The sequence below is a fragment of the Rhinatrema bivittatum genome, chromosome 5, assembly GCF_901001135.1.
Source record: "Rhinatrema bivittatum chromosome 5, aRhiBiv1.1, whole genome shotgun sequence".
NCBI lineage: Eukaryota > Metazoa > Chordata > Amphibia > Gymnophiona > Rhinatrematidae > Rhinatrema > Rhinatrema bivittatum.
Window position 1 is genome coordinate 66015178 of NC_042619.1, and position 23899 is coordinate 66039076.

The 23899-nt window shown below is 46.4% G+C and overlaps 1 protein-coding gene across 1 annotated transcript in view; it reads left to right on the forward strand.

Annotated features, from left to right (window-relative positions):
• The window catches only part of DYNC2H1 (dynein cytoplasmic 2 heavy chain 1), a 1848033-nt gene that overhangs the window by 159586 nt on the left and 1664548 nt on the right, over window positions 1–23899 (forward strand). Inside the window, exon 14 of the mRNA XM_029602426.1 lies at window positions 12080–12241. Coding sequence (XP_029458286.1) covers window positions 12080–12241 — 162 coding nt within the window. The remainder of the gene's footprint in view (window positions 1–12079; window positions 12242–23899) is intronic.

Genomic DNA, 23899 nt, shown 5'->3' on the forward strand with positions numbered 1-23899 from the left:
GGCAAACGGAGAGAATGAATAGGACACTCAAGCAGTTCATTTGTGCCTACGTGGGTACACGCCAAAATGACTGGGCTGAACTGTGCCCTGGGCTGAATTCGCCATCAACTCTCATCCAGCAACATCAACTGGATCAACACCATTTGAAGTGGTTTACGGACGACTACCATTACCACCCTTACCACTTCCACTTTCAGTGTCACCCCCGGCAGCTCAATCTACTGCCAAAGATATCCAACAACTATGGACTAGAAATAAAGAGATTCTATGTAAAGCAGGACTAAGAACAAAGAAAGGCTATGATGCGCACCACTGCAAGGCTCCAGAATTTAAGCCTGGTGATAAGGTCTGGCTGTCTACAAAACACCTAAGACTCAAGCTACCATCAGCTCGTTTTGCTCCACGCTTCGTCGAACCCTTCCCCATTCTCCGACAACTAGGTACTCTTACCTGCAGTCTAAAACTTCCACCAGGAATGAAGATTCATAATGCGTTCCATGTCTCACTATTGAAACTGCTAGTCCTTAGCGAGTTCTCCTCAAAGACATCGGAACCAACACCTATAGATGCAGAAGAAGACATTGAACACAAAATAGATGCAATCCTTGATGTGAGGAAAAGAGGCAGAGTATGGGAATACCTCATGTCATGGGAGGGATTCGGACCTGAAGAAAACTCTTGGGAACCTTTGGCTAATATCATGGATAACAAGATGCTTCAACAATTCCACAGAATGCATCCTCAGAAACCAAGACCAGGTAGGAGGTCTGGAGGGAGCCCTTTGAAGGGGGGTACTGTTGCGTCCGTCGGACTCAGACGGCTTCGACCCTTGTGCCTCACCTTTTTCTCTGCTCTCCCCGCTAGCCTTGAGAAGATGGCCACCGCCGCGTCTGCAAGCCACTCTCTCTGGTGTCCCCGGAACAGCTTTGGCGTTGCCTCACGCCATGTTTCTCCTAAGGGCCTCCTAGGGTGCACGTCTTTATTCCAGCTATGGTGCGAACCTCGGGGGCGTCCCCCTCGAGTGACGTCACGCCATCCGGGTATTTAACTTGTCCTTGTTTGCTAGCTCGTTGTTAGCAAGGTTTGGACTCGTCCAGTCTACGCTACTCTGCCGCTTCCGTGCTGCCGCTGGAAGCCCTCTCTCTGCCCTTCGGGGTATTCTCTAACCTGAGTACCTGCTCCTCGGGGGCCCTTTGCTTTCTTTCAGGTGCCTTACTGGGATCAGGTACTCGCTCCTCGAGGGCCTGCTCTCCCTGCCTCGATGCCTTTTACCATCTACTTCTGCCTGGTGGAATCGCCAACCTTACAGCTACCATCTAGTGAGTAATCTAATTCTCAGTCTGTCTCATCTACAGCTTGCCGTGCTGGGAAACCTTCACTGGATCTTCCTATACCATCATGATGAGTTGGGTTCCCTCTGCCAAGGGTCCTTGGACTGCTACCTCTGGATCACCTCACTACTGCCACCTCTGGTGGAACACAGCTGTACAATAAAAAACAAAACTCTGTGTTTGTGCGTCCTGAGTCTAGCCCAGTACTGTGGCTCCCCATGGGGCTTCTCCCCTTGGGTGTGGTCATCTTCCACAGTACAAGAGAATCTACCCAAACGCCTCAAAACCATAACAGACGCTTACGCTCACATTCTAATATTCCCTCCTCATCGCATGTTCCAGCGCTTCCTGGTGGGTCATCAACACTTTCAATACCGTGTCCTGCCATTCGGACTTGCCTCGGCACCCTGAGTATTCACAAATTGCCTATTGGTGGCAGTGGCCCATTTAAGCAAGAAAAGCATACACGTTTTTCCTTATCTGTACGATTGGCTCATTAAAAGCCAGTCAAAACAAGGAGCTTTCACTTCTCTCAAGCTCACAATCAATCTGCTTCATTCACTGGGATTTCTTATCAGCTTCCAAAAATCCCACTTCCTACCATCTCATCTTCTACAATTCATCGGAGCAGAATTGAACACCACCGTGCCAAAAGCTTTCCTACCAAAAGATCGCGCAGACACGCTTTCCACGTTAGCGAAATCTCTGCGCGCAAAGCCAACAGCTACAGCCCATCAGTTCCTTACTCTGTTAGGCCACATGGGCTTCCACAGTCCACGTCACTCCTATGGCCAGATTAGCCATGAGAATAATGTAATGGACATTGAGATCACAGTGGCTCCAAACCATTCAACCACTATCATCTCCAATTCAGATAACCCACCAGTTGCGTTTATCTCTCCTCTGGTGGGAAAACACGAACAATTTGCTCACCGGCCTACCTTTCCAGCAACCAGTTCCTCAATTAACCTTGACTGCAGATGCATTCAAGGTTGGGGAGCGCATATCCACCAAGCCTTCCACCAAGCCTTCACCGATCCACCAGACAATCACTAGTTTGACCTTCACTCTTACCCGACCTGGTATTTACACTCACGAATGGACTCTGACTCTTCCAGGTTAAAGCACCTATTAAGCTTTTAACCGTACACTCGACGGTAACACTTTATATTTTTCCTGCCTAATCTTCCTTCCAGCTTGTCGCAAGCTTCCAAGTTCTCTTTCCCTGTTGATTGTAACTTTTGACTTATTCCTACCTATTGTTTAGCTCTCGTTTACTTGAATTGTTACTCCAGTTATTCCCTTGTTAAATGTAAACCGATCCGATATGGTTATTACTATGAAGGTCGGTATAAAAAACTGTTAAATAAATAAATAAAATATCAACAAATTCAAATTCAAGTTACTTAGAAACAGCTCGAAGCAACATTTCAAATAAACTTCCTAGAGCTTCGAGCTATACGTTATGCTCTCTATGCGTTCAAGGACTGCCTGTCACACAAGACTGTTCTAATACAAACAGACAACACAGTTGCCATGTGGTATCTGAACAAACAAGGAGGTACGGGCTCCTATCTCCTTTGCCAAGAAGCTGCACAAATTTGGGATTTGGCCCTGACACATTCCATGTTTCTCCGGGCCACTTATCTGGCAGGCATACACAACGTAGTTGCAGACCGTCTCAGTCATTAGTTCCAACCCCACGAGTGGTCCCTGAATCCTTTAGTAGCGACCCGGATATTCCAATATTGGGGTCAGCCAACAATGGACCTCTTTGCATCCAAGCTGAATCACAAAGTGGACAGATTCTGCTCCCTGCACAAACAGAGAAACCAGTTAGCCATGGGTGCCTTTGCTCGCCCCTGGAACTCAGGTCTTCTACACACGTATCCCCCGATACCACTAATAACCAAAACTCTAGTGAAGCTTCAACAAAACAAAGGGTCAGTGATACTCATAGCCCCGTATTGACCTCGACAAGTGTAGTTTCCCATCCTCCTCGACCTCTCGATCAGAGAACCGATTCGCCTGGGCACAGCACCCACTCTCATAACTCAGGATCAGGGCAGGTTGCGCCATCTCAACCTTCAACCCTATCCCTCACAGCCTAGATGTTGAAAGCTTGATCCTACAACCACTCAATCTTTCAACTAATGTCTCTCAAGTGCTTGTAGCGTCATGAAAGCCTTCCACACGAAAATCCTATCGTTCTAAGTGGAATAGATTTACCATATGGTGCACACAAAAAGGTATAGACCCTTTTTCCTGCCCCACTTCATCTTTGTTAGACTATCTCTGGCATCTTTCAGACTCTGGTCTCCAGACCTCTTCAGTGAGGATACACTTGAGTGCCATCTCAGCGTACCACCAGGGAATAGGGGATGTCACAGTATCAGCGCAACCCCTAGTGAGTAGATTTATGAGGGGTCTATTACAACTTAAGCCTCCTTTACGTCCACCAGTAACTGAATGGCACCTAAATGTAGTACTTACAAGGCTCATGCACTCCCCGTTTGAGCCTATAGATTCCTGCGATGTCAAATTTCTTACATGGAAAGTTCTCTTCCTAGTAGCCATTACATCTGCTTGAAGGGTTAGTGAGTTGCAAGCACTTTTAACATACTCACCCTATACCAGGCTCCTTAATGACCGAGTGGTCCTCAGTACTCACCCTAAATTCCTTCCCAAGGTGGTTACTGATTTCCACTTGAATCAGTCTATAAACTTGCTCATATTTTTTCCAAGACCTCATTCTCACCAGGGTGAAAGAGTTTTGCACACCTTGGACTGTAAACGCGCGCTAGCGTATTATCTAGACCGTACTATGGTCTATAGAAAATCCACCCAGCTCTTTGTTTCTTTTGACAAAAACAATCCGGGTATGGCAGTGGGCAAACAAACTTTCTCTAACTGGCTAGCAGATTGTATAGACTTCTGCTATGAAAAAGCAGGCCTTTCTCTTCAGGGATGAGTAAAGGTGCACTCAGAGCAATGGCAACCTCAGTAGCACACTGTCGTTCAGTACTGATTGCTGACATCTGCAGAGCTGCAACATGGAGTTCTCTTCACACATTTGCAGCTCATTACTGCCTGGACAAGGAAGGATGACAAGATTCAGCCTTTGGACAATCTGTCTTAAAGAACTTATTTCCAGTATAATTCCAACTCCTTCCACATCCAACCTGCTGTGATTTCAGGCTGCCTCATTTTTTCCAACAGTACACCACTTGTTGTGCCTGTTGCATAAGTTGTTCACTGTTGGTCCAAAACAAAGATGACTCAGCCTGTAGCTTGCTAATCACCCATATGTGAAGACTATCATCCTGCTTGTCATGGGATAAAACAAAATTGCTTACCTGTAATAGGTGTTATCCCAGGACAGCAGGATGTAGTCCTCATGAAACCCACCGGCCACCCCGCGGAGTTGGGTCCGAAACGTTTTATTATTTTATTTTTTCGCTTACACTTATTGCTACAAACGAGACTAAAGGGAGACCCCTGTGGCTCGAGGGATAATGGCATGCTGGGCATGCTTAGTGGGCTCAGTGCGCCAGTCTAAAGTTTCTAGAAACTTTGACAGAAAGTTTTCCGTGATAGGGCTCCGTCCAGTGACGTCACCCATATGTGAGGACTACATCCTGCTGTCTTGGGATAACACCTATTACAGGTAAGCAATTTTGCTTTCTCAATATGATATTGCACTGGTGGTGAACTGCTGCCTTTCATGGGTAGGGCTATTGCTGTTTCATTTCTTATAGTTAGTGCTGCTTCACTATGGCAGGTTTGATAAACATGTACAGAGTAGGGTTTCTTTGTTTTTTTTCCAGGTTTTGTATTATTTTACAATGCACCTGGTAGTAGAGTGAGTTTGTGATGCTGTTATTGAGATGATACAAGAATCAGAATATCAAATGTCTTAGTTCTGCTCTGCACTCATTGTTAGGAAGCAGGAGAGTCCTGAGGATGCAGGCTATATGTTTATATTTAGTCCCATGATGGCCATGTGTTCAGGGTGTCACATGTGAGCATCATCTCTTATGTGTGTCCTGATAGAAAAAAGGTTGAGAACCACTGCTCTGCAGTATAGCAAGTTGCATGACAAAACTTGAGGTAATAGTATCCTTGGGCTACGTACAACTAAGAATGCTGAGCCCTGTATGAATATTTTGAGTGATAATCAAGGACAGTGTCCAAAGGTTGTTAGTCTTGTCGGTTGTTGAGAAAATGGTTGGGCTCAATTCTATCGATCAATTAATGAAACAGGCATCTACAGCTTTTTTATAGAACATCCTGCATGGATGCAACCATTCTCCTAGAACAAGCAGGATGGTAGTCTTCACACATGGGTGACATCATCAGATGAAGCCCGGCATGGACAACTTATGTCAAAGTTTCTGGAACTTTGACTAGGCACACTGAGCATGCCCAGCATGCCCTATACCACATGTCCATGCAGGGACCATCTTCAGTCACTTTTTTCCCATGGAGCTTTTGCTTCGCGGTTAAGTGAGCTTGTGGCTTTTTCTTTCAATCTTACCTTGGAAACTTTTCTCACTGGTTAATTTTGGGGTTTTTTTGCGTTCCTCCGATGCCAAGTCCCTCTCGATGCCTCCCTGTAGGCTCCTTAGTCAGGATTTTCAGTAAGTTTATTTTTGCTCTGTTTCCTCCATGGCGGTGGTGCCTCAGTACCTGCCGGCTTTGACCGCCTACCGTTACCGCTCTCGTTTATCCCCCTTTCTTTTCATTTGTCATGGCCTCGTCTGGTTTTTGCTGATGCCCCCAGTGACCGAGGACTATGTCCATCACGGACCCTCATGAGGTTTGTGTCCTCTGCCTGGGGGCATTGCATGATATCCCGGGTTGCCGCTTGTGTGTCCAGATGACCCCCAAGGGCTGTGTTGCTCGACTCGATAAGATGGAGAAGCTCTTCAGGTTGAGAAAGTCCAAGCCATAAAAGTCAGCACTGATGGACTTTGGAGCCTGCCTGATGGACACCTCACCATCGACATGAGCAGGGTCGTTGGTTCCGTTGATGCCGCAGGCAGATACGGGCGCTGGGGACTGGCCCTAGTCAGTCTCTTCCAGGTTGAGGACATCTGGTTCGTCATCTTCGACCTCGGCACCGGGGAAAGGCGGGACCGAGCATCAAGGAAGCCAAGGAAGCATTGGCACCAGTCACCTTTGATGCATAGTGCTGGGCTCAGGGAAGTGCCGGCTTATGCCGTGATGCCTCCTAAGCAACCCATTGGCGAGGAGTGCCAATCCTTCATCGATGCCGGGGGTCCATGACAGTCTCCATTGATCCTGGTGCCAGTCACCGATCCACCTTGGGGATCCGAGGAAGATCTGACCACCCCTCCTGCCTTCCAGTCGGTTTTGGCATTGGCAACTTTCAAAGAGGAGCTGGAGCGAGGAGTCCAGCTGGCAGTGGAGCAAGTTGTGCAGGGTGTCGTGCCTGTGGTACTGGAACATCTCAGTGTGCTCATCGGTGTGTTACCAACCCAGCTGACTTCAGTTCCAGGGATGCCATCGATGCCTGGCAGGGCACAGATGCTTCCCCCAACCGATACGGTGCACATTGCCGGTTCCTCTGAGGAAGAAGCTCCATCGAAGCTGGTGGGCACACTGAGGCCTGCAGCTCCTCGTCCACCACTGCTGGGGCTGGCACTGGTACTGCCAGTGCCCATGCCTCTGGACGAAGGCTGAGCACCTAGAACCTCATCCCCTGTGGACTACAGTGAGGATGAGGCTCTGTATGACCGCTGGGGGGATGAGACTGCAGATTTCTCTTTCAAGGACTAAGAGAGTCTTCCCTCAGAGCCTTCCCCTCCCGAGGAACGAAGGAAGTCACCACAAGAGGACTTGACCTTCGCAGGTTTTGTGCAGGCAATGACTGAGGCCAACCCTTTTCAGTTGTTGACGGACGAAGAAGTCAGCACAAGATGCTGGAAATCCTCCAGTTCATGAAGGCTCCTAAGGAGATCATGGTGGTCCTGGTGCATGAGATCTTTAAGGAGCTGTTGCTGAGGATCTGGGAACACCCCCTCACTGTACCTCCCTGAAACAGGAAGGCGAATGGGGTTTACCTCGTCTAGAAGGCTACAGGAATTCGAAAAGAATCAGCTGTCACACCAATTAGTGGTGGTTGAATCTGCTCTCAAAAGGACCAAGGGCTCTCGGACCCACGCCTCTACGCACCCTGGGAATGATCGTAGGGCGATGGACGGTCTTGGGAGGAAAGTATTCCAGGGAACCATGCTTATTGCCCACATTTCTTCCTACCAGCTCTACATGAGCCAGTGCTCCAGAACCTCTGGAAGCAAGTGCAGGAGGTGGCTGAGCAGCTGCCTCAACAGCAGCAAGACACCTTCATGTTGCTGGTATAGAAGGGCCTTTAATATGGAAAACACGAAGTTCATACAATCTTCGATGTTTTTGAAACAGCACTGGGAGTCTCTGCAGCAGGAATCGGCGCCCGGACAGTGGTATGGCTATGGGCCTCGAATCTCCGACTAGAGGTACAGGAAAGACTCGCTGACTTGCCGTGTACGAGAGAGAATCTCTTCGGAGATGAGGTAAAGGATGCGATAGCCCAGTTGTGGGACCACTATGAGATCTTACAACAACTCTCTGCCAGCACATCAGATCCATCCTCCTCAGCAAGGAGGTCATAGAGACAGGGTCACGGGAAGTATTTTTACTGCCAGAAAAAGTACTATCCACCGGCCCCTTGCTCCTGTTCGCAGATGGTGAGGTCCCGAGGCAGCAGAGAGCTCCCAAGCCCCAGCCGACACCACAGTCAAATCCCAGGATGGGGTTTTGACTGGATAGTAGGGAGCATAAGCTAGCCACCTGTACCTGAGAATCTAGCAGGCTATGTTTCTTTGTGGATCAATGGCCCAGTATAACCTCGGACCAGTGGGTTCTATCCCTTGTCCATCATGGGTATCAATTGAATCTATTGGGTGTCCCGCCAAATTGTCCTCCGTGCTCATTTTGTGGGCCAGTAGTGCATCAGGAAGTACTGATATGGGAGCTCTCTGCCCTCTTAACAGCCAGAGTGGTCGAACCTATACCACCAAGACAAAGAGGGCAGGGATTTTAATCCCAGTACTTCCTGATTCCAGAGAAAATTGGGGGACTCCGTCCCATCCTAGACCTGAAAGCCTCTAAAAAGAGAAACATTCAAGATGGTTTCCCTTATTCCCCTCTTGCAAAAAGGGGACTAGCTATGCTTCCTCAATCTGAAGTCACATTGAGATCTTCCCAAATCACAGGAAGTATCTCAGATTTGTGTTGGTAAAACAGCACTTCCAATACAGAGTGTTGCCATTCGGGCTTGCGTTGTCCTCATGTGTCTTCACAAAATGCCTGGCCGTGGTGGGGGCACACCTCTGCAGGCTGGGAGTGCATGTTTTCCCTTACCTGGATGATTGGCTGGTGAAGAGCACATCTCAGGTGGGAGCCACTTGGTCCATGAGCTTGACCAACCGGGTTTTGGAGTCACTAGGGTTCGTTATCAACTACCCAAAGCCCCATCTCAGCCCGTCACCTTAATTGGACTTCATTGGAGCCCTGCTAGTCACGGCTTGAGCAAAAGCCTTCTTGATGCGGTCTGGGGTGGTCACCTTGATGTCCATAGTGGCGGTGATTCAACAGAGCCAGCAGGTATCAGCCCGGCACATGATTGATTTATTTATTTAAAATTTTTTATATACTGGTGTTAGTGTGTACATCATATCGGTTTACATTATAACAGTAGCTTGGAAAATATATAAATACATGATAAGGCTGTTAGGCCATAGGGCTGCATCCATCCATGTTTCTCCCTTGGCATGTTTGCATAAGCCCAGAGCTCAATGGTCCCTGAGGTTTCAGTGGCACCAAGCCACGCAATGCCTTCAGGATTGCATCTGAGTCACCCCGTCTCTCCGGAACTCTTTATCCTGGTGGTGGGTTCTCATATTTGGAACGGGGAATAACCTTCCAGAGTCCCCCTACCCAAATTGTCCTTACCACAGATGCATCCACCCTTGGGTGGGGAGCTTTTGTAGAGGGGCTCCGCACCCAGGGCCTCTGGCCTACCCAGGAAGCACGTTGTCAAATCAGTTTCCTGGAGCTCCAGGTGATTAGGGTCACGCTCTGGACTTTCAGAGATCAGCTGTCCAACAAAGGTGTCCTGATCCTAACAACCAGGTAGCTATGTGGTATGTCTACAATCAGGGAGACACAGTATCGTACCTCCTGTGTCAGGAAGCGGTGCAGATCTGGTACTGGGCCCTGTCCCATGGGATAGTGCTCAGGGTCATTTATCCGGGAGGAATGGAGAACGTGATAGAGGACAGTCTGAGTCGTGTCTTCAGACCCCATGAGTGTTGTCTGGACCAGGGGGTAGTGAATCAGATCTTCTGCCTCTGGGGGAACTCAGATGTGGAGCTGTTCATCCCCCCTGCAATAGAAAGATGACTTAGTGCTCCTCCATGTATAGAACATATGGCAAACTGGCCTTGGATGCTTTTGCCCTCCTTTGGGGCAAGGGTCTTCTGTTCACGTATCCTCCCGATTCCCTCTCTTTAAGTTTTGCTAGGGCAGAGGGGCTTTGATTCTCAAGTTCCTCATTGGCTGAAACAGGTCTGGTTTCCAGTCCTTTGGGAGATGTCCATTCGGGAACAGATTGGTCTGGGGACTTCTCCAGAGCTCATCACTCAAGATCGAGGCAGGTTGCGGCATCCTAACCTCCATTCTCTGTTGCTCATAGCCTGGATGTTGAGCGGTTGGAGAATTTACCTCTCGATCTCTCTGAGGATGATCTCCGGTCCTGGTGGCTTCCAGAAAGCCTTCCACTAGAAAGTCCTATGGATTGAAGTGGAGGAGGTTTCCCATGTGGTGTGAGCAGAAGTTCCTAGATCTGTTCTCCTGCTCCACACATAAACTGTTTGATTACCTTCTACACTTATTGGAGGCTGGCTTGAAAACCAACTCTGTTACAATTCACTTGAGTGCAATTGGCGCATATCACCATGGTGTAGATGGTATGCCCATCTCTGTACAGCCTATAGTTGTACATTTCATGCGGGCCTGCTTCAATTGAAGCATCCCCCAAGGCCTCCCATTGTATCTTGGGACCCCAACGTGGTGCTAGCTCAGCTGATGAAATCTCCTTTTGAGCCGCTGCTCTCCTGTGACCTGAAGTACCTGACCTGGAAGGTCCTACTTTTGGTGGCGGTCACTTCAGCACGCAGGGTCAGCGAGCTCCAGGCCTTAGTGATTTATCCACCTTATATTATTGTTCAATGTTCCATGTAAAAAAAAAACCCCGGTCTAACCTCCCAGACCAGGGCAACCTTTTCGTTACTTGTAAACCGGACTGATTTGTATTGTATACAGGAATTCCGGTATATAAAAATTAAAAATTAAAAATAAATAAATAAATATAAATTATATTAATTTTTTTCTTGACAGGGTGGTCTTGCGTACGCACCCTAAATTCCCACCTAAGGTGGTGATGGATTTCCATCTTAAACAGTCAGTCATTCTGTCAACATTCTTTCCCAAGCCCCATTCGCACCAAGCTGAATGAGCACTGCACAGTTTGGACTACAAGAGAGTTTTAACCTTCTATCTGGAGTGGAAAGAAGCCCGTAGATAGTCCACCCAACATTTTATTTCTTTTGATAGGAATATGTTGGGAGTTGCCGTTGCCAAACAGACACTATTCAATTGGCTAGCAGATTGCATCTTCTTGTGTTATGTCTGGGTAGGGCTGCATCTTGGGGGTTATGTCAAGGCTCATTCTGTCAGAATCATGACAGTTCCCATGGAGGAAGGTTGCAACGTGGAGTTCTCTCCACACATTCATATCCCATTACTGGCTAGCTAGCGATGGCTGATGTGACAGTAGGTTTGGCCAGTCTGTTCTCAGGACTCTCTTCGAGGTGTAGAACCCAACTCTCCCTGCCTAGGGTCCATCACTTGGGTTCAGGCTGTCTCCCACAGCACTGTGTTTGTTGTGCCCGTTGGCACCTGGTTGGTGCTTGTTGGTCCCCTTTTGTGTTGGGGAGCAGCCTATAGCTAGGGATTCACCTATGTGTGAGGTCTACAATTCTGCTTGTGTTAAGAGAAAGCAGAGATGCTTATCTGTGACAGGTGTTCTCCTTGGTCACAGGATGTTAGTCCTCACGAAACCTGCCCACCACCCCGCAGAGTTGGGTTTCTCTTATTCTTTTATTATTTTATCTTATCATAATTCCATGTTACAAGGCTGAGGAGTGATCCCGTGTGGATGCGTGGTATAGGGCATGCTGGGCGTACTCAGTATGCCTAGTCAAAGTTCCAGAAACTTTGATATAAGTTTTCCTTGCCGGGCTCCATCCGATGATGTCACCCATGTATGAAGATTAACATCCTGCTGTCCTAGAACACCTGTTACAGGTAAGCAACTCTACTTTATACTGCTGTTCCCATAACAGCTTTTAAGATAAACAATTGATAGTTCATGTAAAATGTTATAGATTTGATTAGCATTAATAAAGCTTGTAGTCAAATTTGATTCGACATTCAATAGTATGTGTTTTTTGGAGAAAGGGAGTTAATGGAGTGTGGATTTGGCAAAGCAGATGAATGTGGATAATATTCATGCATGTAGAGTTATGTTGGTGCCAACTATGGTGGTTTCTTAAAAGTGAATAATAGAATTAATTCTATCATGAAATCTTAAAGCATTGCATATAACATTTGCTTTCTTGTAGAATTCGAAAACTGGTTCAGTAGACTCTGTGCACAAAGTGCAAATAACTTGGGATAATCCTAAAGAATTAGAAGCTTATATTCAGAAACTCCAAAGTGCTGCTGAGCGACTTACCACTGAAAATAGGAAACTAAGAAAATGTCATACAAATTTCTGTGAAAAGGTACTGTATATTGACATTAAAATGTTAAAAACAATTTAGATAAACAAGAAATTTGACTAATTAATTGACATGTTTAAACAAATACGTCTTAAGGCCTTTTGTTGCTTTTTTTTGGGGGGTGGGGGGTGTTAGTACATGAACTATTTTAAAGAGAGATTTTGCACTTAAGAACATAAGAATTGCCATGCTGAGTCAGAAATAAGGTCCACTGAACCCAGCATACTGTCTTCGACAGCACTAATCCCAAAAAGTAGATGCAATTTCTTGCTGCTCATTCCCTATGAGAAGTAGTGGGTTTCCGTGAATAAGCTGATTAATAACTAGTAATAGACTTTTGCTCCAGGAACTTGTCCAAGCCCTTTCTAAACCCACTTTTGCTATTTGTCTTGACCACATCCTCTTGCAAAGAATTCCACAGCTTCATTTTGAGTTACGTGAAAAAATACTTCTCTAATATGTTTTAAATTGCTACTTGTTAGCTTTGAGGAATATTCTTTAGACCTAGTGTTTCTAGTGTTATCTGGAAGTGTAAACAGCTGTTCCATATTTACCAGTTTTACTCTACTCATGATTTTGTATACCATGGGTAAAAGCAAGTTTGCTTACCATAAACTGTGTTTCCATAGATAGCAGGATGAATTAGCCATGCTGTCTGGGAAGCGTCGCGACCCGAAGTAGGCAGAGTTTCCTTAGTGAGTCACAGAGCTTTGACTCTGTGCAACTGTGCAGTGATAATCCCGCGCGTTTCCCCTCTTCTTCTCAGTTTCTTTGTAGCCAAGTGAGAGGTAATAAAAAGGTGTCCTTTGTGGAACTGTCTAGGGAGGAGGGAGGGATCATATGGCTAATTGTTACGCCCATCGGTCGCAGACCTCTCATGCTCACCTCTTTAATTTCCCTGCACCGTCAATCCTAGGAAGAATGGCAGCCTCTGCTAATTAACGCTGACCTCCCTGGCGTCCCCGGGACGGCGTGGGCACTGCTGACCACCATCTTGTCTCTGGAATCACCTAAGGCGCGCGCACGCAAGGGCCTCCTTTGTACACATCATGGCGGGAACCTCAGGAGTGTCAACTTACTGCTGTACTTAAGCTGACCGGCCCTCTGCTACTAGCAAGGCGTTTCCTCGTTGCTGAATCCGCTCCATTCTTGGACTTCCTGTTCCAGACTTGTCTTGGTGTGTGGATGCTCAGGGTACCCGCTCCTCGGCGGCCCTGCCGCATTCCTGGCTATCCGTTCCTCGGAGGGCCTTCCTGCCTTGGACTACGACCTGACCCGCTTCTTGGGTCACTCTCCTGGAACTACCACTGTGAATACCTTTCTACAGACTTCAGCGATTCCAGCTTTACTGAAGCTTCTCTGCGGTGTACCCCGTGCCTCAGGCCACTACCATTCCTCTTCAGTAGAAGTTGTTCCAGTGTACCCTGTGCTGCAGGGTATTGCCATACCAACTACAAGATCCACTTCTGGGTTCCTACACCTCAGACTGGTTCATCATCATCTTCAGCACAGTCATCCTTAGTGTACCCCGCTCTGCGGGCCACTACCGGATCTGCACTTCTGAGGTAATATCTACTCAGCTGAAGGGACTTCCTGGCGTACCCTGCTCTGCGGACCACTATCAGATCTTCACATCTGTGGTATCACCCTGGGCATACCCATTGCTCAGAACTGTACTTATTTGCAGTCCCCGCTCTGCGGGGTCTGCTTTTTTTTCCTTCATAATAAAGTCTATCATACAGCTGAGTCCTATGTCGCTGAGACCATGCTCATCGACGGAGAGGCCCACAGGGCTTCTCCCTGCAGGCGGAGACATCTCTCATCTCGACCCAGGGTTCACATCTATATAAAAAAATAACAGATTGCTAACTCCATGGACCCGGCTCAGGTCTCAACCATTCAGGCCATCCCTGGCCTGGCCCAACGTCTTGCCGAACAGCAAAGGACACTAGAGACTTTGGCTAATGCCTTCAATCAGCTAAACTCTTGGCTGAACTCTACATTGACGACTGACAAGGCCACGACTTCTTCCCCTATGATGTCTGCATGACTCTCCGTGCCCTTTTCAGCACCCACTTGTTTTACAGGTGATAGAAACATATAGAAACATAGAAATGACGGCAGAAGAAGATCAAACGGTCTATCCAGTCTGCCCAGCAAGCTTTCACTTTTTTTTCCCCCATACTTATCTGTTACTCTTGTCCCTTGTAAGTGACTTTTTGGTTCTATTTCCCTTCCACCCCCATCATTGATCTATTTCCCTTCCAGCCCCGCCATCGATGTAGTTAGCATTGCTGGAGCTGCATCTAAGTGAAGTATCTAGCTAATTGGTTAGGGGTAGTAACCGCCATCATAGCAAGCTACTCCCACGCATGTTTATCCAGCCTGTGCAACTCAGTCCTTGTTGGTTGTTGTCCGAATATAAATCATCTTTTCATCATTCCCCCTGCCGTTGAAGCAGAGAGCTATGCTGGATATCATTCAAAGTGAAGTATCAGGCTCATTTGGTCTGGGGTAGTAACCACCATATCAAGCAAGCTACTCCCCTGCTTTTTTGTGGATGCAAATCCTTTTTTTCTCATTTCCTCTTGCCGTTGAAGCATAGAGCAATGTTGGAGTCGCATTAACCATGTGTATGTTTATTGAATTATGATATTAATCTCCAGGTGGTAGCCGTCATTCCCGCAAGCCACCCCCATGCCTCTTCACGTCATTCACATCCTCTAGACTTTATGGATCCACATTGTTTATCCCACGCCTCTTTGAACTCCTTCACAGTTTTGGTCTTCACTTCCTCCGGAAGGGCGTTCCAGGCATCCACCACCCTCTCCTTGAAGAAATTCTTCCTGACATTGGTTCTGAGTCTTCCTCCCTGGAGTTTTAAATCGTGACCCCTGGTTCTGCTGATTTTTTTGCAATGGAAAAGGTTTGTCGTTGTCTTTGGATTGTTGAAACCTTTCAAGTATCTGAAAGTCTGTATCATATCACCTCTGCTCCTCCTTTCCTCCAGGGTGTACATATTTAGATTCTTCAATCTCCCCTCATAAGTCATTTGATGAAGACCCTCCACCTTTTTGGTCGCCTTTCTCTGTACCACCTCCATCCTGTCTCTGTTCCTTCGGAGATACGGAAGGGAGGTGGTAGTGGTCAGGCAAGGCATAGGAGTTACTGCTTCTAAGCATTTTCCATGGCAAGCTTTTCCCCATTGGGAAAGTTTGAGAGTACTCCAATCGAACTGGCCATTCCAGTACACAAAGTACTGGTAGACCTGACGCATCAACTTTGGGAACATCCCTGCACTGTTTTTCCAGTGAACAGAAGAACAGATGCAACTTACCTAGTTCAGCACATACCTGGATTCCAGAAACCACAACTGCCACATCAGTCGTTGGTTGAGGAGTCAGCACAAAAGAAATTAAGGAGACTTCGTCACATTCATCAACACTTCCTGGCAAGGATCAAAAGTTTATGGATGTTTTAGGTCGTAAAATGTTTCAGGGCTCAATGCTGCTGTCAAGAATTGCCTCATACCAACTCTACATGACAGGTTCAGGAAGTAGCAGAAACTCTTCCTCAAAAACACCAGGACACTCTCAATGCCATTGTACATAAGAGTCTTCAAGCTGGAAAGCATGAAGTACGTGCGGCTTACGATTCCTTCGAAACAGCCTCTCATATGTCGGCAATGGGAATCAGTGCCAGGAGATGGGCATGGTTAAAAGCCTCAGACCTCATACCTGAAGTCCAGGACAGACTGGCTGACTTACCTTGCACCGGTGAAAATTTATTTGGTGATAAAGTACAAGACGCAGTGGCTCAATTGAAAGACCTCAATGAGACCCTGCGCCAACTATCTATGATCACTACAGAGGTCCCTTCTTCTGCCAAACGGTTATCTAGAAAAGACCCTAAAAAGTCATTTTATCGCCCACGCAGATATTACCCACCTGCACCTAGTGGCCGAACAGCTAGGCCACCTCAGAGAGGACATCCTCGGCAGCTCAGCCTCCTCCACAAACAGGCCAAGCATCTAGGTTTTGAAGCAATTCCAGAGAACAGCAGCCCCTCCACAAATCCAAATCCAAATTTGCCAGTGGGTGGTTGAGTTCATCACTTTATAACCAATTGGGTCAACATCACCACAGACCAATGGGTTATTTCTATTATAACCCAGGGCTACCGTCTAAACTTTCTCACGGCACCCCAGGATTCACCGCCCAACCCACTGTGGATACACAAAGATCACACAACTTTTCTAGAGTCAGAATTGTCCACCCTTCTGGGTGCCAGGGCCGTGGAACCTGTTCCCCGACCTCAGCAGGGCAGAGGATTCTACTCCTGCTATTTCCTCATTCCAAAGAAAACAGGAGGCCTCCGCCCCATCTTAGACCTCCGCAATCTCAACAAATTTCTATGAAGAGAAAAATTCAGGATAGTGTCCTTAGGCACCATGCTTCCCCTTCTACAAACAGGAGATTGGCTCTGTTCTTTGGATCTTCAGGACGCTTATGCTCACATTCCAATCTTCCCACCTCACTGCAAATACCTGCATTTCCTAGCGGAACATCAACACTTTCAGTACCAGGTACTGCCTTTTGGACTTGCCTCGGCATCTCGTGTATTTACAAAGTGCCTAGCAGTGGCTGCGGCCCATCTACGCAAGAAACACATTCACATCTTTCCTTACGTGGATGACTGGCTCATCAAGAGCCAATCCCAGCAAGGAGCTCTCGACGTTCTCAAGCTCACTATCAATCTACTTCACTCCTTGGGATTTCTCATCAACTACAAAAAATCCCACCTGATTCCATCCCGCCTCCTGCATTTCATTGGAGCAGAATTGGACACCACCGTCGCAAAGGCCTTCCTGCCCAACGACCGCGCAGACACACCCTCCAGACTAGCTATATCTCTGCGCACAAAGAAAACAGCCTCAGCCCATCAATTCTTAACACTGCTGGGCCACATGGCTTCAGCGGTCCTCGTCATTCCTATGGCCAGGTTAGCCATGAGAATAACGCAGTGGACTTTGAAATCTCAGTGGCTCCAAGCCATTCAACCACTGTCGTCTCAGATTCATATAACCCACCAGTTACGTGTATCTCTGCTCTGGTGGACAAACAAAAACAACTTGCTAACAGGTCTACCATTCCAACAACCAGTTCCACAATTCACTTTAACTATAGATGCATCCACCTTAGGTTGGGGAGCACATGTGAACAATCTTCAAACTTCAAGCTCAAAGCAACATTTCAGATAAACTTTTTAGAGCTTCGAGCTATACGTTATGCTCTCTATGCGTTCAAGGACTGCCTTTCACACAAGACTGTTCTCATACAAACAGACAACACGGTTGCAATGTGGTACTTGAACAAACAGGGAGGCACAGGCTCTTATCTCCTATGTCAAGAAGCCACGCAGATCTGGGACTGGGCCCTAACACATTCCATGTTTCTTCGGGCCACTTACCTGGCAGGCATACAGAACGTGGTAGCAGATCGCCTCAGCCAACAGTTCCATCCCCACGAGTGATCTCTGGATCCTGTTGTAATGACCAGAATCTTCCAACGCTGGGGTAAATCAACAATAGACCTCATTGCATCCCAACTGAATCACAAAGTGGACAGATTCTGCTCCCTGTACAACCAGCGAAATAGGTTAGCCATGGATACCTTTGCTCGCCCTTGGAACTCAGTCCTCCTATACGCATATCCTGCGATACCGCTGATAGCCAAAACTCTCATGAAGCTACAACAAGACAAAAGGTCAATGATACTTATAGCCCGTATTGGCCTCGACAAGTGTGGTTTCCCATACTTCTCAACCTCTCGATCAGACCACCAATTCGCCTGGGCACAGCACCCACTCTCATAACTCAAAACCAAGGCAAGTTACGCCATCCAAACCTTCAGACCCTATCCCTCGCAGCTTGGATGTTGAAAGCTTGGTACTCTAACCACTCAGTGCTAGTAGCTTCACGAAAGCCTTCCACATGAAAATCCTATCGTTCTAAGTGGAATAGATTTACCATATGGTGCACACAAAAAGGTATAGATCCTTTTTCCTGCCCCACTCCATCTTTGTTAGACTATCTCTGGCACCTTTCAGACTCTGGTCTCCAGACCTCTTCAGTGAGGGTACACCTGAGTGCCATCTCAGCGTACCATCAGGGAATAGGGGATGTCAGAGTATCAGCGCAACCCCTAGTGAGTAGATTTATGAGGGGTCTATTACAACTTAAGCCTCCTTTACGACCACAAGTAACTGAATGGGACCTAAATGTAGTACTTACAAAGCTCATGCGCTCTCCGTTTGAGCCTATAGATTCCTGCGATGTCAAATTTCTTACATGGAAAGATCTTTCCTAGTAGCCATTACATCTGCTCGAAGGGTTAGTGAGTTGCAAGCACTTGTTACATACTCACCCTATACCAGGTTCCTACATGACCGAGTGGTCCTACGTACTCACCCAAAAATCCTTCCTAAGGTAGTTACTGACTTCCACTTGAATCAGTCTATTGTCTTGCCCACATTTTTCCCAAGGCCTCCCTCTCACCAAGGCGAGAAGGTTTTACACACTTTGGACTGTAAATGTGCACTTGCATTTTACCTAGACTGCACTGCAGTCCATAGAAAATTCACCCAACTCTTTGTTTCTTTTGATAAAAACAAACCAGCAGTTGCAGTGGGCAAACAAACTCTCTCCAATTGGCTAGCAGACTGTATCGAGTTCTGCTATGACAAAGCAGGCCTTCCTCTCCAGGGACGAGTAAAGGCGCACTCAGTGAGAGCCATGGCAACCTCAGTAGCACGCAATCGTTCAGTACTGATTGCTGACATTTGTAAAGCTGCAACATGGACATCTCTTCAAACATTTGCAGCGCATTCCTGCTTGGACAAGGCAGGAAGCCAAGATTCAGCCTTTGGCCAATCTGTTTTAAAGAACTTATTTCCAGTATAATCCCAACTCCTTCCACATCCGAACTGCTGTGATTTTCAGGCTGCCTCATTTTTCCCAACAGCACTCCAATTGTTGTGCCTGTTGCTCAAGTTGTACGCTGTTGGTCCACACAAATATGAGTCAGCCTGCAGCTTGATAATCACCCACATGTGAGGACTACCATCCTGCTTGTCATGGGAGAAAGCAGAGTTGCTTACCTGTAACAGGTGTTCTCCCAGGACAGCAGGATGTAGTCCTCACGAAACCCACCCGCCACCCCCCGGAGTTGGGTCCAATTACGCTTTCTTATTTTATTTTTTGCTCACACTTATTGCTACAAACAAGACTGAAGGGAGACCCCTGTGGCTCGAGGGATCATGGCATGCTGGGCATGCTCAGTGTGCCAGTCAAAAGTTTCTAGAAACCTTGACAGAAAATTTTCCGTGATAGGCTTCGGCCAGTGATGTCACTCACATGTGAGGACTACATCCTGCTGACCTGGGGAACACCTGTTATAGGTAAGCAACTCTGCTTTCCTGTAGTACCACGGATCAGTCCAGACGCCCGCCCATTGTAGGCTTTGAGGGGTATAGAAGAAGAGTGCACTCGAACTGTTATATGTTTTCTAATCTTTCCTGAAGAGTGGTATAAGAACATAAGAACATAAGAAAATGCCATACTGGGTCAGACCAAGGGTCCATCAAGCCCAGCATCCTGTTTCCAACAGTGGCCAATCCAGGCCATAAGAACCTGGCAAGTACCCAAAAACTAAGTCTGTTCCATGTAACCATTGCTAATGGCAGTGGCTATTCTCTAAGTGAACTTAAAGCAGGTAATGGACTTCTCCTCCAAGAACTTATCCAATCCTTTTTTAAACACAGCTATATTAACTGCACTAACCACATCCTCTGGCAACAAATTCCAGAGTTTAATTGTGCGTTGAGTAAAAAAGAACTTTCTCTGATTAGTTTTAAATGTGCCCCATGCTAACTTCATGGAGTGCCCCCTAGTCTTTCTACTATCCGAAAGAGTAAATAACCGATTCACATCTACCCGTTCTAGACCTCTCATGATTTTAAACACCTCTATCATATCCCCCCTCAGTCGTCTCTTCTCCAAGCTGAAAAGTCCTAACCTCTTTAGTCTTTCCTCATAGGGGAGTTGTTCCATTCCCCTTATCATTTTGGTAGCCCTTCTCTGTACCTTCTCCATCACAATTATATCTTTTTTGAGATGTGGCGACCAGAATTGTACACAGTATTCATGGTGCGGTCTCACCATGGAGCGATACAGAGGCATTATGCCATTTTCCGTTTTATTCACCATTCCCTTTCTAATAATTCCCAACATTCTGTTTGCTTTTTTGACTGCCGCAGCACACTGTACCGACGATTTCAATGTGTTATCCACTATGACACCTAGATCTCGTTTCTTGGGTTGTAGCACCTAATATGGAACCCAACATTGTGTAATTATAGCATGGGTTATTTTTCCCTATATGCATCACCTTGCACTTATCCACATTAAATTTCATCTGCCATTTGGATGCCCAATTTTCCAGTCTCACAAGGTCTTCCTGCAATTTATCACAATCTGCTTGTGATTTAACTACTCTAAACAATTTTGTGTCTTCTGCAAATTTGATTATCTCACTCGTCGTATTTCTTTCCAGATCATTTATAAATATATTGAAAAGTAAGGGTCCCAATCAGATCCCTGAGGCACTCCACTGACCACTCCCTTCCACTGAGAAAATTGCCCATTTAATCCTACTCTCTGTTTCCTGTCTTTTAGCCAGTTTGCAATCCACGAAAGGACATCGCCACCTATCCCATGACTTTTTACTTTTCCTAGAAGCCTCTCATGAGGAACTTTGTCAAACGCCTTCTGAAAATCCAAGTATACTATATCTACCGGTTCACCTTTATCCACATGTTTATTAACTCCTTCAAAAAAGTGAAGCAGATTTGTGAGGCAAGACTTGCCCTGGGTAAAGCCATGCTGACTTTGTTCCATTAAACCATGTCTTTCTATATGTTCTGTGATTTTGATGTTTAGAACACTTTCCACTATTTTTCCTGGCACTGAAGTCAGGCTAATCGGTCTGTAGTTTCCCGGATCGCCCCTGGAGCCCTTTTCAAATATTGGGGTTACATTTGCTATCCTCCAGTCTTCAGTTACAATGGATGATTTTAATGATAAGTTACAAATTTTTACTTATAGGTCTGAAATTTCATTTTTTAGTTCCTTCAGAACTCTGGGGTGTATACCATCCGGTCCAGGTGATTTACTACTCTTCAGTTTGTCAATCAGGCCTACCACATCTTCTAGGTTCACCGTGATTTGATTCAATCCATCTGAATCATTACCCATGAAAACCTTCTCCATTACTGGTACCTCCCCAACATCCTCTTCAGTAAACACCGAAGGAAAGAAATCATTTAATCTTTCCGCGATGGCCTTATCTTCTCTAAGTGCCCCTTTAACCCCTCGATCATCTAACGGTCCAACTGACTCCCTCACAGGCTTTCTGCTTCGGATATATTTAAAAAAGTTTTTACTGTGAGTTTTTGCCTCTACAGCCAACTTCTTTTCAAATTCTCTCTTTGCCTGTCTTGTCAATGTCTTACATTTAACTTGCCAATGTTTATGCTTTATCCTATTTTCTTCTGTTGGATCCTTCTTCCAATTTTTGAATGAAGATCTTTTGGCTAAAATAGCTTCTTTCACCTCCCCTTTTAACCATGCCGGTAATTGTTTTGTCTTCTTTCCACCTTTCTTAATGTGTGGAATACATCTGGACTGTGCTTCTAGAATGGTATTTTTTAACAATGACCACGCCTTTTGGACTTTTTTACTATTGTAGCTGCTCCTTTCAGTTTTTTTCTAACAATTTTTCTCATTTTATCAAAGTTTCCCTTTTGAAAGTTTAGCACGAGAGCCTTGGATTTGCACACTGTTCCTTTTCCAGTCATTAAATCAAATTTGATCATATTATGATCACTATTGCCAAGCGGCCCCACCACCGTTACCTCTCTCACCAAGTCTTGTGCTCCACTGAGAATTAGATCTAAAATTGCTCCCTCTCTCGTCGGTTCCTGAACCAATTGCTCCATAAAGCTATCATTTATTCCATCTAGGAACGTTATCTCTCTAGCGTGACCCGATGATACATTTACCCAGTCTATATTGGGGTAATTGAAGTTTCCCATTATTACTGCACTACCAATTTGGTTAGTTTCCCTAATTTCTCTTAGCATTTCACTGTCCATCTCACCATCTTGACCAGGTGGACGGTAGTATAACCCTATCACTATAGTCTTCCCTGACACACATGGGATTTCTACCCATAAAGATTCAATTTTGTATTTAGTCTCATGCAGGATGTTTAGCCTGTTGGACTCTATGCCATCCCGGACATAAAGTGCCACACCTCCTCCCGAGTGCTCCTCTCTGTCATTGCGATATAATTTGTACCCCGGTATAGCACTGTCCCATTGGTTATCCTCTTTCCACCATGTCTCTGAGATGCCAATTAAGTCTATGTCATCATTTACTGCTATACATTCTAATTCTCCCATCTTACTTCTTAGACTTCTGGCATTAGCATACAAACATTTCAAAGTTTGTTTTTATTTTGTATTTTCATTCTGCTTTTTAATTGATAGGGATAAGTTAGAAATTTTTTAGCTCAGGTGAGTTTTTAGTTACAGGCACTTGAACTACTTTTCTAATTATTGGAACCTCACTGTCAGGATGCCCTAATTCTAATGCATCATTAGTATCCTTTAAAGATACCTCTCTCCGAACCATGCGCTGCTGAGCGACTGTCGGCTTTCCCCTTTGTTCTAGTTTAAAAGCTGCTCTAACTCCTTTTTAAAGGTTAGTGCCAGCAGTCTTGTTCCACCCTGGTTAAGGTGGAGCCCATCCCTTCGGAAGAGACTCCCCCTTCCCCAAAAGGTTCCCCAGTTCCTAACAAAACTGAATCCCTCTTCCTTGCACCATCGTCTCATCCACGCATTGAGACTCCGGAGCGCTGCCTGCCTCTGGTGACCTGCACGTGGAACAGGGAGCATTTCAGAGAATGCTACCCTGGAGGTTCTGGATTTAAGCTTTCTACCTAAGAGCCTAAATTTGGCTTCCAGAACCTCCCTCCCACATTTTCCTATGTCGTTGGTGCCCACATGTCCCATGACAGCCGGCTCCTCCCCAGCACTGTCTAAAATCCTATCTAGGTGACGCGTGAGGTCCGCCACCTTCGCACCAGGTAGGCATGTTACCAGGCGATCCTCACGCCCACCAGCCACCCAGCTATCTACATTCCTAATAATCGAATCACCAACTATGACAGTCGACCTAACCCTTCCCTCCTGGGCAGTAGGCCTTGGGGAGATATCCTCAGTGCGAAAGGACAATGCATCACCTAGAGAGCAGGTCCTTGCTACAGGATCCTTTCCTGCTACACCTGGTTGGTGCTCTCCCATCATGAGACCTTCTTCCTCCAAGGCAGCACCAGGGCTGCCAGTCTGAAGTTGGGACTTGACTACTATGTCCCTGAAGGTCTCATCTATATACCTCTCTGTCTGCCTCAGCTCCTCCAGGTCTGCCACTCTACCCTCCAGAGATCGGACTCGTTCTCTGAGAGCCAGGAGCTCTTTGCATCGCATGCACATGTACAACTTCTCACTGGTGGGTAAAAAATCGTACATGTGACACTCGAT